The sequence below is a fragment of the Polyodon spathula genome, chromosome 1 (genome assembly GCF_017654505.1).
Source record: "Polyodon spathula isolate WHYD16114869_AA chromosome 1, ASM1765450v1, whole genome shotgun sequence".
NCBI classification, from domain to species: domain Eukaryota; kingdom Metazoa; phylum Chordata; class Actinopteri; order Acipenseriformes; family Polyodontidae; genus Polyodon; species Polyodon spathula.
Window position 1 is genome coordinate 101,067,238 of NC_054534.1, and position 15,061 is coordinate 101,082,298.

General features: G+C 37.3%; 1 protein-coding gene across 1 annotated transcript in view; it reads right to left on the reverse strand.

The window, feature by feature from the left end:
- The window catches only part of LOC121325419 (heat shock 70 kDa protein 4L-like), a 41,205-nt gene extending 28,534 nt beyond the window's left edge, over positions 1-12,671 (reverse strand). The window contains exons 1-3 of the mRNA XM_041267883.1: positions 12,504-12,671; positions 1,435-1,492; positions 849-989 (exon numbers count right to left, since the gene is read on the reverse strand). Of these exons, the coding sequence (XP_041123817.1) occupies positions 849-989; positions 1,435-1,492; positions 12,504-12,610 (306 nt within the window). The 5' untranslated portion in view covers positions 12,611-12,671. The remainder of the gene's footprint in view (positions 1-848; positions 990-1,434; positions 1,493-12,503) is intronic.
- Between the last annotated feature and the right edge of the window lie 2,390 nt (positions 12,672-15,061).

Genomic DNA, 15,061 nt, shown 5'->3' on the forward strand with positions numbered 1-15,061 from the left:
TAGTGTGCACATGGTTTTTTCCCCCAACACACTAATCACTCCGTCTGTTACTGTGGTGTAGATCAAATTCAAATTCAAATTGGCTTTATTGGCATGACAGTAGAAAGAGTTGTGTTGCCAAAGCACATGCATGGTGTAACCAACTAAAGTACATAAAGACAAACAAAACATATAAATAATACTAAACAGTATCCCTATATTAAACAGTCCCCCCCTCCCTCCTTGTATATTAAACAGAATCCCTCCCTCCCTCTCTTTTCCCTCTCTAGTGTCATGTGTTCACGGTTTGTCCCTCAGGTTATGACAGGTCTCCACATATTGACCAGCCAGTCTGGCTGTGTGTTTTTCTTCCCCCAGCAGGATTGACAGCTTCTGGCTATTGTGCATTTTGGGGAATTCTGGGACTAAATTGGTGAATTTGGGGGAAAAAAAATGTCCCTTATATGTAGATCACTGAATTAGGTTTAAAACACAAACCCATTATGGTTTAAAACCATCATTTCAATTGAATCCTACGGACAGTCTAAAATGCAAAGGCTCCTATTATCACCCTGTGCGAGTGTGTGTGTGTGTGGGAAATATGGGTTTATTTGGGTTATTTGTTTGTGACCATATTTTGATATCAAAGTGCCCCCAAAGCACCACAAAAAACAGTGCAGTTTGCGTATCTTTACAGCAATCATGACTAAGGATAATGTGATGAATCAACTTAACTAACACAAAACACTAATCGAACAAAACATTTCAATGATCAATACTTGTTTATAGTACATTTTTTATAGAACTGAAGGACAGAAGGCCCACCATCATCATCCTCCAATACTATGATCTACACATTTCAAACATACCTTAAATCCAGTGCTGCCGTTGGGCATCTTGTGCAGACTGTATGGAACCTTCGACCTCTCCGCATGCACAAAGGGATCATCGAATGCTCTGCCGTGGAACTTTTTGAAGCCGTGGATTGTGTTCTTTGCATTGGTTATCATCTAATGTGAAAGACATGAAAATTAGATCCTACTATGAAGGGTAATTTCAAACTCTGTTAATGCAATCAGCTATGAGATATTTCTGAACAGATAGAGAAATGAGAATGAAACTAAAGACTGGAGATATATATATATATAGGACGCTTGGTGGTCCAGTGGTTAACGAAAGGGGCTTGACTCATTGTGAGCAAGTCACTTAACCTGCTTGTGCTCCGTCCTTCAGACGAGACATAAAACCGAGGTCCTATTGTAAGTGACTCTGCAGCAGAAGTCTCTAAGTTGCTTTGGATAAAAGCGTCTGCTAAATGACTAATTAATAATAATAAAATACAGAATGAATGCAAACTTTTTTTTTTTTTCTTTTTTTTACTATATAGAAGTATCATTTAATTCAATGCAAAATGGAAAACACAACTTCTAGTATGCAGATCAGCATCCTGTTTACCTGGCTCTTTGCTGCATTTCCGATTGTGCGGTTTCTGGATGCCAAAGATACACATGCTCTGCAATGGAAAACCAACATCAGCAAATCAATAAAGAAATTCAGGAAGATATAAACTCAAGCCTTTCATTTGTAGCACCACAATACTTTTTTTTTTTTTTTTTGCACAATAGGATGTTTTACTTAGAAAATAAAACCAAAAAATATTTGAAGAGGAGAAAAATACAGCAAGAGACTTAGTGCTAACTACATCATCTCTCTGGATGTAGATGTTTCTGTTTTCTCAAGCTGTGGGAGGGGTTTAATATAGTGGAGATTGGAGAATTATAAAAGGTACATTTAGATTAGCTAACAAATATGTTAGTTACATAAATCTCCGGCTACAACTGTAAATAAAAAAAATACAGTTATCATGTTCTGAAAACGTTGCTCAGCACTACCTACAGGCAGAATGTACTTGTCCACATAACAATATTAATGTGAATTACGTAGGTATGGAGGAACAGGCATCTCCTTATAACCCCAGATACTTACACACCAATGCAACCAAGGTTTTTATAAAGCAAATTAAAAGTCTAACGCAAATATAGTAACAAACAAACAAAAAGATGTCTTCTTTCTATTATGTTGCAAGTGTAAAAAGAAAAATAGTGATTATTACTAGCAGATGTGCATACGCTCAACCTCTTAACTCGACTGGTGGATAACTCGACACCTTCGCTCAATTCGACACAGTCTTGGTTCCGAATCTTCACCATATAAAATATATGCATCCTCCCTCTTCATTTTTTTATTCAACACCACACTTTACTCATAACTCGACATTTATTACCGGTACCGAAGCGATAAAAACTATTAAAGACTATTAAAGACTGTCGTTTCACTGTCTGACTGGAAACCGATCGTTCACTCATTTATTCGTAATGACCAATTACAGTGTCAGTTCATAATGATTGAGAAGCAAAAAATTTGTTCTAGTTCAACTGGCTTTAAAGCTGAGATTATTTGGGACAACCGACAATGCTTGATTTCTGTATGAAACTAAGTTGTGTACTATTGTTTTTGTTCAGAGTTAGTTCTGTATAAAGGTACATTTGTTAACTTTTGCTATTTAAGCCGTCAAATTAGACATTACAAGCCAATACCTAAAAGTATCAGTAGTCAGTTTGTGCAGTTTGTGGTCGGATTGTTTTCGTAAAACTAACACTGAAGTGATTCATTCACTGCTGTTTTTCAAGCATTTTCATAAGGACATTTAACTAAAAGTAAATTTGTAAATACTGTAGTGCTGTAAACGTACTGTAGTTCTGTTAGGTATATGCATGTAAATGTCATGGCTTATGTGCACCCGTGGTTATCTCGACAGCTTGGATAAGTCAACACTAAATGGCATCCCTGTGGGGTGTGGCGTTCTAAGGTTGACTGTAGTTGTTGACATTAGGCTGTAAATATGGAAGGTAAGGACCCTGGAGACGGTTCTGCGTGGGATACCAACATCTGGCATCCTCAAATGGAAAGAAGCCTAGCCTTTTGAGAGCACTAGTTGGTACAGATAAGCAATGATGTGCTTTGGACACATTAAGATTCTGGATGCCTGGAAGGGTTACTGTACAGTGCTTGTAACAGTCCAAGGAGAACCTAATGGAAACTGCCTGTAAGCTTTGTTGTATGTGTATTTGTTTAGAATAATTGATGGGGTCCAAAGCAACCTGCTATAAAAAACTGTCACTGGGCTGTCAGACAAACAAATATAGGAAACATTTCAATTGTAAAGAGCAAATGGATACCTGGGAGCTACAACTCCAGGGAAAAGGGATACATAAATCCAGGACAAACTATATTTAGACACGTGCCAAGATTGCTTTATAATTACATACTGCATTCAGAGACAGAGGTTGGACTATAGTTAGTCATTTTAAGTAAATACAGTCAAACCCACAAAATGTTCCTACTATTCATGTTACCTTACACTTACTGTCACTGCATTGAAATGTCCCAGACAGATTCAATATTAATGCCATTTATCAGTTACATAACTAATTTCCACACCACTAAAAATCATTCTAGGAAAAACCATAACATTCGACAGTTAACATGAAAGTAAACTGCTGTAAAGTATTGACGTTTTTCAACGCATACAACAAAGCACAATAATACAGGATACAGAACACTACTAGGTGTGGATTTACAGCTTTCTTTTTTTTCTTTTAAAATTTTTTAGTGCAGTCCGGTTAAAAGAATCACATCCGTCACAGGTGTTTTGATTCTTATATGCCGATGATTCTTAAAAGCAGACATGTATGATTACTGAGGTGCAGAATCAAACTTAGTATGAGAATGACATGAGCTTGTTCCCTGGCTGCAGTGTAATGGGTTGAACAACAAATGTCACGTTTTTCCACATGTATGCACACCCACAAAAAATCCACAGCTGCTTTCCTGAACGTATTATGGATAATAGTCAATTGGTTAACTGCTTGTTAAAGTTAATGGCACCTCGATAGAAATGGCTTAGTTGATAGCTTTGTGATGGGGGGTGTAGAAGCGTAAGGAAGCAGTGACAAAAAGTAAAAAAGTAAGATATCTAGTGTTTGTTCTACACAAAGTACTGTGTACAGTGGTCCAGCTGAGAGCGAGGTTCATTTTCTTTGTTTTATTAGCAGTTGTTTCGCCACCGCAGTGTAAGAAAAATAAAACAAACACTCTGTCGCATTACAATTAGCAAAAGCGTACCATCAGCAGTTTAAATACAGTATACATATCGATAGTACTACAGCGTACTTGAAAAGCGATCGCCTTGTGAGGGTGCCTAGTTTAACTGACATGCAATGTTACGTGTAATGGCCTTTGAATTAAAATGACATTACAGTACAGTAGTTTACTGTCTGGACTACCACTGCATTTAAGCACCTGTGGCTTGTTTTTTTTTCAGTTGTCATGCAAATCTCAGTTTTTCACTAAGCAGAGATGCAAAGCTCTGCAATCCCCCCCCACCGAGCCTGAACCCCACTCCCTCTACATGCATATCACACAATAACACTGCTGTACTCAGGATGTATTCAGTGAATGTGTATACATGTTATTGAAACACATTTTCACTAACAGAGAACACAAAAAGCATACCTGCACAATGCAGTGGCGCAGTCACGTTTGATTACAAACAACACAGTGTTTCCCGCATCATTGCACTATCCACGCCGTGTACGTGCCTAATCACGCAAGATGTGACCAAATTCTAATTCAAAAACACTTTTTATTGGCTGTGCACGTCACTGCACTTGATACAGAACCATATTACATGTAGTCAGTTTGCCCCGAAATAATTCTTATAAGCAGATTTCTTGATTCTTAGAAGCACATTATTTTACATTGATTGGAATTGGAATGATTTTGTCCCAGTGGTTTTGATCACTATGCGGTTGATTCTTATATCAGTGATTCTTATAAACGGACTGCACTGTATTATAATGTGAACAGTAGTCAAAACAATGCCTAGTACTGTATTTCAAATTCCCCACAGAACAGGCACATTTTTTGTAGCAACATAAATAAAGTCAACTCCACATATTGTAACATGTTTTGCTCAGTCCTGGAAGTCCTGACTGTCTCTACTTCGATCGGAAGCCTGTTACAGTAGCTTGCATTCTTTTTCTAAAATGTTCAATTTAACATATTTAAAAATATCTTTGACCTCATCCTTTGATCTTCTAATTGACTGATTTTGCAATTCAGTTTAAAAGACAACAGGATTTGCCAACTATTCTGCAGTAATAATGGATACTTTTCAATTATGAATGCTTTTTTAATGCCAGCATGGTAAAATTGCTTTTGACAGTGGTAGTTTATCTGCTGTTAACTGTTACTACTATTTCACATATTATGTTACTATCATGTTATGCACTTTCCACTGTATTTAAATTACTATTTCATGTATTCTGCACTTTCCACTGTATTTAATGTACTATTTCATGTATTATGCACTTTCCACTGTGTTTAGTGTACTATCCATTTTTTTACTGTATATCATGTATTATGCATTTCTCTGTATTTGAAGTATTATAGATTTTCTTGCATTTACTGCATCTTGTAAAGTGCTTTGTGATGGTGTTCCACTATGAAAGGCGCTCTATAAAATAAAGATTGATTGATTGATTTATGGTAGTGTGAAAATCAGCTGAATTCTAAGTGTTTTTTTTTTAAATGAGACAAACAAAAACTGTGGGTTGGTTCACCAATTCACCACTTGTTTGGTATCCCTTAATACTGAAATATTTGCAGCCAATTCAAAAACCCAATGTTTTTGAACTTTGAAATATTTCAATTAACCTTACTCGGTATTACTATTAAAAAAACAAACAAGTCTTTTTTTAAGCAAATCCTGATCTCAATTCAGCAGTATGATTGACAGATTAATTACGTCTACATAGTAGCACTTCTCTGCAAATCAAAGATGGCCTGATAAAGTGCTGAGCCCAAGAAGTACTTTGTTTTTGACAGCCTTCAGCTCGCATCGATTTCAGGTCCGTCTTAACATGTCTGGAGTCTCAGCCAAGAGGAATACAGACATCAACGCACTTCTTAGGCATGCTGGATGGATATAAACTAGTAAGAACACAAGCGTACAGCGCTCAAACGCACGGCGCTGTGGTTTTGGGATGTTGGCACAGCACTGCATTCTTTTTTAAGCCATGTAGTGTAGCTCTCAAGTTTAAACCTTGTGTACTGAATGTAAGCACGACCTAAATTATGACACAGTTACTTTGGTTGTTCTTCATAGCAGATGCTTCTTTTTCAACACTACAAACTAGTGATTACTGTAATTCTTCTTAAGAAGCACCACCCACGGTCCAGTGGATGTGTCTGCAATACGATTCTGATTTTAACACTTTTGGAATGATTTTTATTCACCATTGCATTGGCTGGGGTAAAAACGATAAGTGCCACAATTCTATGGTTCAAAGTATTCGGGGCATAATGCCAATCGCTCCTTTTATTTTGTAAACCAGCTACTACAATAGGAAAGGTTTATTTTGTAGAACTGCTTGTCTGAACAGGTTAAGTGTGCTGCCCAAGCCTCGGGCAAAATCCATGTGGGTGTAAAAACAACCTGAAAATTTAGTGCAGAGGATAAAGAGGACTGTCTCTTTAAAATAAATCCTCTTGGAAGTACTTATATTAAAAAATACATGTATTTATATTATCACACTATAAAATTAATTAAAAGAGGGGTGCCTTCTATTTCTGAGCCTGCTATTTTACTTTTAATTGTATTTAATGATTATTTTACCCCTGATTTTAAAATGCCCAATCACTTTTTTGCCCTTGCAGCAGCAATTCCCACACACTGCTCAGGAGACCTGAAGATATTCACAACCAAGCCAGCTTCCTTTTTCACCCAGGAACTCAAGAGCAGATGTCAGCAAGCTACTAAGCTCTGGAGGGCTAGGGTCAGCCCTGCAGGTGTCCGTCTTTGAGCTCACTGGCCAGCAGGGTTTGCTGTAGCTTCCCTAAAGCTGCATCCACATTGGTCACAGCGATGTGAGCGAAGTCGCCGAACGTCAACCCGCACCAAACATGACTTCGAAGTGATCCAAAAGACTGGAAATAAACACATGACCCCTCGAAAGGCATTCCTATTGCACATACTAGAGAATGGCTGTCCTATTACAAAACAGGCCTTGCTTTGATAAAGGGTTACCACCCTGACCTCAGGCAACTCTGTTGTAAAATAAAGGCTGGACTTAAAGAATCTATAGATCAGAGTTAGAGTTATATCCAACAGTTTTATTGTTATCATTATTATTAGTATTAATTGTGTAGTATATTTTTTTTTTTTCATGGTACCAGCAGTAGTAGTCTGATTTGAAGCCCGGTACATCTGGGTAATAGTCATATAGTTGAAGTGATATTTTCAACAAAATTATTTTATTGTTAGACATTTATATATACAACTTACTGCAATCTCAATTGTGTTTCTTTACAAATTCCTTCTGTGATCCTTATTGTTTATTAACTTTAAGTATTTTAAAGTGCAGTATTATTATTATTATTATTATTATTATTGTCTGTGTTATTATGCTCAGGTCACCACTTACCTTGTATTATTATTTACTTTTATTTAGTTTTTCCTTTTAAAACAGTCCTGATAACTTGACAGAAAATGCTTTATAAATATGGCTCATAATCTTCAAAAATATGTATGAGCTTGTTAATGTAAGGATGCGTCACACAGAATACGAACGTGTTGCTGGCTTTGTTTTTACAACATATAGAATAGCATGACCTCAGTAATATTTTTGTTTGGTGAATCTCCACAAAACTTTGCTTTATGCATATGCAAAGGTCTTCTTGTCACGGATTTGTGCCAGAGCACAATTTAGTTAACAAAACTTTATCATAAAATAAATAAAAGCCATAGCTTAAAATTAGGTCACATGATCAAGCTGTGTGAATGCAGGAGCTTTTTTGTATAATTTTTAAAAGCCAGCAAAAGTGCACATTTTCCATTTAAATGCTGGACATGCAGACTGCATGTATGGTCCGGTTTATTTTTGCTTATTAATAAATCTATTTTTATGCAACTTGCATAATCGGCAAGAAAATGTCTGTGTGCTGCTAAATACACCACCCAGGCATCGTCTTTCTTCTGGATGTATTTGTAGTCGTTCAATTTGCAATCATAAAATAATGGATACTTCTGCACCTCAAACTAACTTTTCCTTGTCCATGATTAACTTGTTTTGTGGCGTGTGTTTGTGTGCTTAAAGCTGCATTACGGAAGGCCATCTAGGTCAAAAACACAGTATACGTTTCAAATACTGGCTACATGTACTCATTTGGACCAATCAGAGCACAGAAATGACGACGTGTACCAATTTTAATTGGTACGTGTTCTAAAATAAATGGCGAGGTAGGTATTTCCTACATTGGTGTATACTCATTTTACATTAGTGGCTTGTCATGACAACATTTTCACTTGTAATCACTTCTTATTCACAACGTAACTGACAAAGTAGCCAATAATCTTTGGCGTATCATTTAGACAAATACACCAATTTAAAATAAGGAATACTGCAAATATGGCGGCGAGTGATTTTCTTCTGCGCTGCAAGGATACATTTGCTGAGTGCAGCCTCTCATTGAGGTTTGTTTGTTATTTTATGTGGCGCGATGTCCTGGGCTGGCCGGGACCTTGTTTATTATCAAGTATAATACATTTGTTAACAATTCTTATCTCTCAGTCTCCTGCTTTACTGTCAAAAATAGTAATCATCACATTATATTATTATTATTATTATTAATAATTAACAATAATAATTTTATTTTGTATAGCGCCGGGGGCGTTTCTTTACAATATTTGCCAGAAACCTCGCCTACTATTGAGACCCAGCATTTATTATGTAACAGCTCTAACATCTTCAAATACTTCAGATGCAATCCTGGAGAAGCTACCAACATACACCCACAGTATTAACATACCTAAACTGCATCATTACAGCAACATCCTTTAAAGGTTGTGTCAGTGGGTAGTAACAGTTTTATTTTATAACAAAATGCCACTTTATTGTACACCCCCAAAGTATAAAGGGAAAGTAAACAAGGATACGCAAAACGTTAGAAAATGAACAAGCAGAAGAACGAATCTGCACTGAAAAAATGAATTGCATCTACCACTGTTAATAATAAAAACAACAAAATTAACTATAAAGACCATATCCAGTATAACAAGCGCTGTATCACCGTGTAACAAATTTTTTTTTTTTTTTTGTTCATGGGTAGTAAGTGTTATTTCCTAATTGCTTATGCCTCAAAAGTATAGAAAATGGCTATTATTCCCCACAAACTTTGCTTTTGTGACCAGGACAGTGATATTTTGAAATTTACCTATTTTCCAGAACATTCCAGATAGATTCAGTGCTGAGTAAACTTGGAGTAACTTCTAGAACTTTCCAGTAATATAAATAGTAGTATAAATACAGAGGCCTTAAGCCCACCAGTTCAGTTTAGTTCCAGCTGCCTAAGTGGATACATATCTGCATTTTTCTGAGATGGCATCAAGAGGCTTCAATGGTAGCATTCCCGATGGGTCTCCAAGGCGGTTTTACCAAGTTTCCCTGCTATCTTTGCCTTTGGGACAGCAGGGACACCAAGGCGCACTACCACAGGTGGGACTGGCCACAGAGGACCGAGTTCTCTGTGGGGAGGAACAACGTCAAGTGGGAGCCACTGGTGGACCCCCGGAAGGTGCTGATGCCACCACTGCACATCAAATTGGGCTTTATGAAACAATTTGTCAGCACTCTAGATAAGGAGTTGGCAGCCTTCAAGTACCTTCAAGACTTCTTCCCTAAGCTGTCTAAGGCAAAGGTCAAAGCCGGTGTCTTTGTCGGACCACAGATAAAGATGATCCTGGAGTGCAATGAATTCCCCAAGAAGCTCACTAGTAAGGAGAAAGCGGCTTGGAACAGCTTTGTCGCAGTGGTTCGGGGCTTCCTGGGCAATCACAAGGCCGAAAACTATGTGGAGTTGGTTGAGACTGGTGAAGAACTACGGCACAATGGGCTGTAGGATGTCCCTCAAAGTCCATATCCTTGATGCTCATCTTGATAAATTCAAGAACATGGGAGCGTACTTGGAGTGAGCAAGGCAAGTGCTTCCACCAGGATATACTGGACTTTGAACGCCGCTACCAAGGACAGTATAACGAGAACATGACAGGAGACTACATTTGGGGGCTGATTCGTGAATGTGATTTACAGTATAATCGTAAATCCCGAAAAACTACTCACTTCTAAATCTTTTGTAGTCATTTTTGTATTACTTTAGTATAAATACATGTTAATTTGGATTCATATGTTGTTTTTTTCTGACTTTATGTGAACGAAAAGACCGTTTTCTCAAGGGAAATAGGTAAATTTCAAAATATCACTGTCCTGGTCACAAAAGCAAAGTTTGTGGGGAATAATAGGCATTTTCTATACTTTTGAGGCATAAGCAATTAGGAAATAACACTTACTACCCAGGAACAAAAATTGTGTTACATAGTGCATAACTCGCTGTTTAAAAAGACCCAGCAATTATTGGAAGTTTTACAGACAGAAATAATAATTATAAAAAAGAAATAAAAAAACAATACTGGAAAAGTAAAAGGTATAAAAAAATTGTACAAACAGAAATTTGAAAATTGGAAAGGCCTGTTTAAAAAAAAAAAAAGTGTCTTGAGACAGCTTTTTAAAAAATTCAAAGGCTCACTGATCAAAGGCCCTGATCACTTGGAAGACCATGGAAAACGTGAGGCGACTTTTCATTGGATCATTTAGTACACGCACTATTTTCTTTAAATTCGAATTTGAAATGTCCAATTATTTTTAGACTCAGCTGTCCCCCGAAGCGTGTGCCATCAGCCGACCGCTTCTTTTCACTCTGTAGGCCCGCCATGCAGCCAACCCAGAGCTACAGCGTCGGAGGACAACGCAGCTCTGGGTACTTCACAGGCAAGCCCGCTGGCGCTTGGCCAGTCTAATCGCTGGTGCGCAGTTAACCAAAGACACACTTCAGTCCAAGGTGCGCCGTGGAATAAGCCTTGACTCGAACTGCCGACGTCCAGGCTATAGGATGCATCCTGCACTCCACGCGGACTGCCTTTACCAGATGTGCCACTTGGGAGCCCCTTCAAAGTCTATTATCGTAACAGATGTACCTGCAGAGTGGCTAGCTCCGTAACAATAACGTGTTCAGTGATTATCCAGATGCATTACCGCTCCAAATGCACATACAGTGCTTTTTTTTTTTAAATACAATTAAAGGTATAGTACAGGGGTATTACATATTTAGCATGCACTTTTATAATCCTTGTTGTCTGTCACATTTATAAAAAGCTGCATCTACCTGCTGGAATTCATGGATCTGACAGACCTTGACGGACTGGAGAGCAGACAGACAGTCTGCACAAATTTCGGCTGTTTCACAAGGAACAAAAAGTGATGCCTCTACTATGTTTGACTCCCCAGGACCTATCCTCCGCTGTCCTTCGTAACATCCAAGGGCGGTGAAACTAGGGTACTGGAGCACCCCTTTGGCTTTGCATGGCTTCCATCATGTACAGGGGTTACAGTTTTGTTCAATGGCTTTCAGCACCCCTACCTTAAAACAATGTTCCAGTGCCACTGATAACATCAATGCCCCCAAGCTTTAATCCTGAAAAAAAAAACTGGTCTCGGTTTTGTATAGGATTACAATGGGGTTGTACACCCCACCATCCGATACATTAAAATGGTAGCGAGGTTGAATGAATGACGGCTACACTGCACATCCATTTAGAGCAATCGTGTCAACAGCAGACATTTCCAGAGAATTCCACGGTACACTATTCTTCAAACTCGGGGAGCTACACTGAATTTGTGGAATCGAACATAAGCATAAACGTTTATAATATTGTTATTATTATTATTATTATTATTATTATTATTATTATTATTATCTCTGTTGACGTGCATTTAATATTTTCTGAGCTTTCTGTAACACCTGTTTAGTAACATGCCGAGTGCAGCAAGGTCCTCTATCCGCTCAATGACAAAGCATTATTTGGCTGTATTGCCCGACTATACAGATTTGTCGAGTTATTTTATTATTGGCTGTCCAACGCTGCTATATAGAAGGTGAACATGTTAAGAAACTCACCGCCTAAGAGTCAAAACGAAAACGTAAAATGTAATACCCAACTAACTAATCTAACCATGGCCAGACTGTATTCAGACCGTGGGAGGGAATAAATGTAATTAATGAATGGCTATTTGACTTCATTACCTTTTACTCAAGCAGCCTCTCGGGAGTTGCATAAAAATGACAGTTTACGTATACTTACAAGACAGTGACAGGGAGCTGAAACAAAATTCACTATCGGCGCCCTAATACACCTCCACTTTTTCCAGACTAGATTAACGAAAAGCTTATTATTTACATGGTTTTACATAACGATATTCCTACATATTGCTTCAACACTGATAGCACAGCACTTAGTAGCGCTGCATGATTTAGTGATGTGTTGCCAATATAAATTACAATATACTCACGGTGTGCATCTGTCGCTGTATTCATTTGCGATGGTTTCGATGCCCCCGCTCCGGGCAACAGCGATGTAGCAGTTCTGGAAGCCAACGTCAATACCTACCACTGACATGATGAAGATGATGGATATGCCACTTTCTCTTATAAATATATATATATATATATATATATATATATATATATATATATATATATATATATATATATATATACAATTTAAAAAGAAACAATTAAAGAAACGTATTACAATCCTTAGTTTGTAAAAGCTCAATAAGTAGCTTCCTTTTTGTCAAAAGCTGACTTCTGTAAACTGTGTAGTACGTCTTTATATTACCACACTGCCATTCCCCTCTGAAGTAACATTTCTACAGAACTATCTAGACTTCCACTGCAGTCGCCAACCGGCAACACACGCAGAACATGCGCAATCCTGAAGAACGCCTCGGAAAGCCGGCAGTAGCCCGCCCTCTGCTCAGTCTGATTGGCTACAAATAACCGTTCTGCCGTAATAACTGGTTAGCTGGCCCATCTGTAGCAGAAATATCTAGAAGGGAGGAGGCAGGCCCAATCTTACGTCATGTATAGGGGAGGTTGGTTAAGATTGTCTTGTGTAGTTTTTTTTTCTTCTTTTTTTTTAAGATACAAGTAACAATATAATAGAGAATGAATGTCAAATACAGTACCACGATGACACACGGTGGTGCAGTCACTAAGGTGTAAAAATCTTTAGAAATAGTCTATTGTACAAATTTCATGATCATTATTATGTGTTGTCATAGAAACCTACAAACAGCTGGGGCAGTTTAATATATTATCTCCATCCATTAAGTTATTTGAAAGGAAATCTATAAATAATACAGGAGTAAAAGCTGAGGGTCGTTGATAACTTGTTGATAAAGAGTAGTTCCTTACAAGCTAGATGCATCCTCCAAAAGTCCACCAAGACAGCTTTCATGGCACAGCTTGTTCCTGTTCATTTTTGCTTTTACGTCTCCAGTCATAGAAGCAAAAAGCCACATACAAGCTGTTTAAATCATAATATCACCAAGCTATACTGCTGAAACTTTTTGTTCCCATGGGGAGGTATGATTCATGTCTATTTTTCTTATTAAATGTACATTACACCCATTTCTGACAACTGTAGAGCACTGACTTATCTGGATATGCAGGTATTGCTGATCCCTTTTTAAGTAACCATAGAATAAAGCGCAGTTAAGCACTTCCTCAGAATCAGAACACATCACTGTTACAGAAAGCCCAGAATACTGTAATTATAACCTTTATAGCAAGCCTTTCAAAGTGGACCACCATCAAGCTTCACAAGATACAAGACTAGGGTGTGTGAACTATGCATCAGCTGCAGATTCACTTAAAACAACATCTCACCTGAAAGACAAAGCACAAGGAGATTAAGTGACTTACTCAGGGTCACACAATGAGTCAGTAGCTGAATTGAGTTTTGAACTGAGTACCTGCTGGTTACCAGTCTAATTCTTTAACCACAGGACCACACAGCCTCATAGGTCATACAACTAACTGCAGACTTCTGTTGTAGATATTTCCAAACCTAATATAACAATGGAACCATTTTAGGACCCTACATTTTCATTTGCTTAAATGTAGTAAAAAGGCTCTTCCCTTAATATATATATATATAATATATATATATATATATATATATATATAGATATATATATATAGATATATATATATATATATAAATATAGTTACATTTGTAAGTTATAATAAAATTTTTTGCTCCAGTACATTTGTTTTTTACATTCTGATTTAAATAACTTAAAAAAAAAAATGTTTCTAATACATTTCTTCACTTTGAAAAGTTTCTGAAGGCACACTAGAGAATTCCTCTCTCATATACATTACCACATCAACACACCTTACCTCATGTGGTAAAGTTACTTTCAAATTGCCCTGTGTGCGTGTATGTATGTGTACGTATATATGTATATAAGTATGTAAGTGTGTGTGTGTGTGTGTTTGTGTATATATACATGTATGTATGTATGCATGTATGTATGTATGTATATATATATATATATATATATATATATATATATATATATATATATATATATATATATATTAGATATAAAGATATATAGATACATACACACAGACACACACACACACAGAGGTGTAATTGGGCTGGAATGGACCTGAACGCCGTGGTAGGAGTAGAACTCAAACCCTGGTGATGTTCCGGAAATACTTGTAGACGTGCATTGGGCACAATTAGTTTTAACCTGTGATTTTACTATCATTCTTAATTAAGCTGTTTGAGATTTTTTAAATAACAGCACCCACAGGGCGATGAAGTGCGTGCTCTTGGAGATGCAGCAGCAACAGAGGTTGCCCTCTCAACCAATCATCTGCCAACAGAACCCACATATAGCTCGAGGCAGGTGTTGACCGTTCTTCACAATAGAAAATAATTTACTAAGGGTGGGCAAAATCTTAATTGTCTTAATTTGTGTTAATCAAAGAAAAATCTGAAATAAAGATGTATCACAGACAGCTGTAGAACACTCATGAAAAAAAAGAA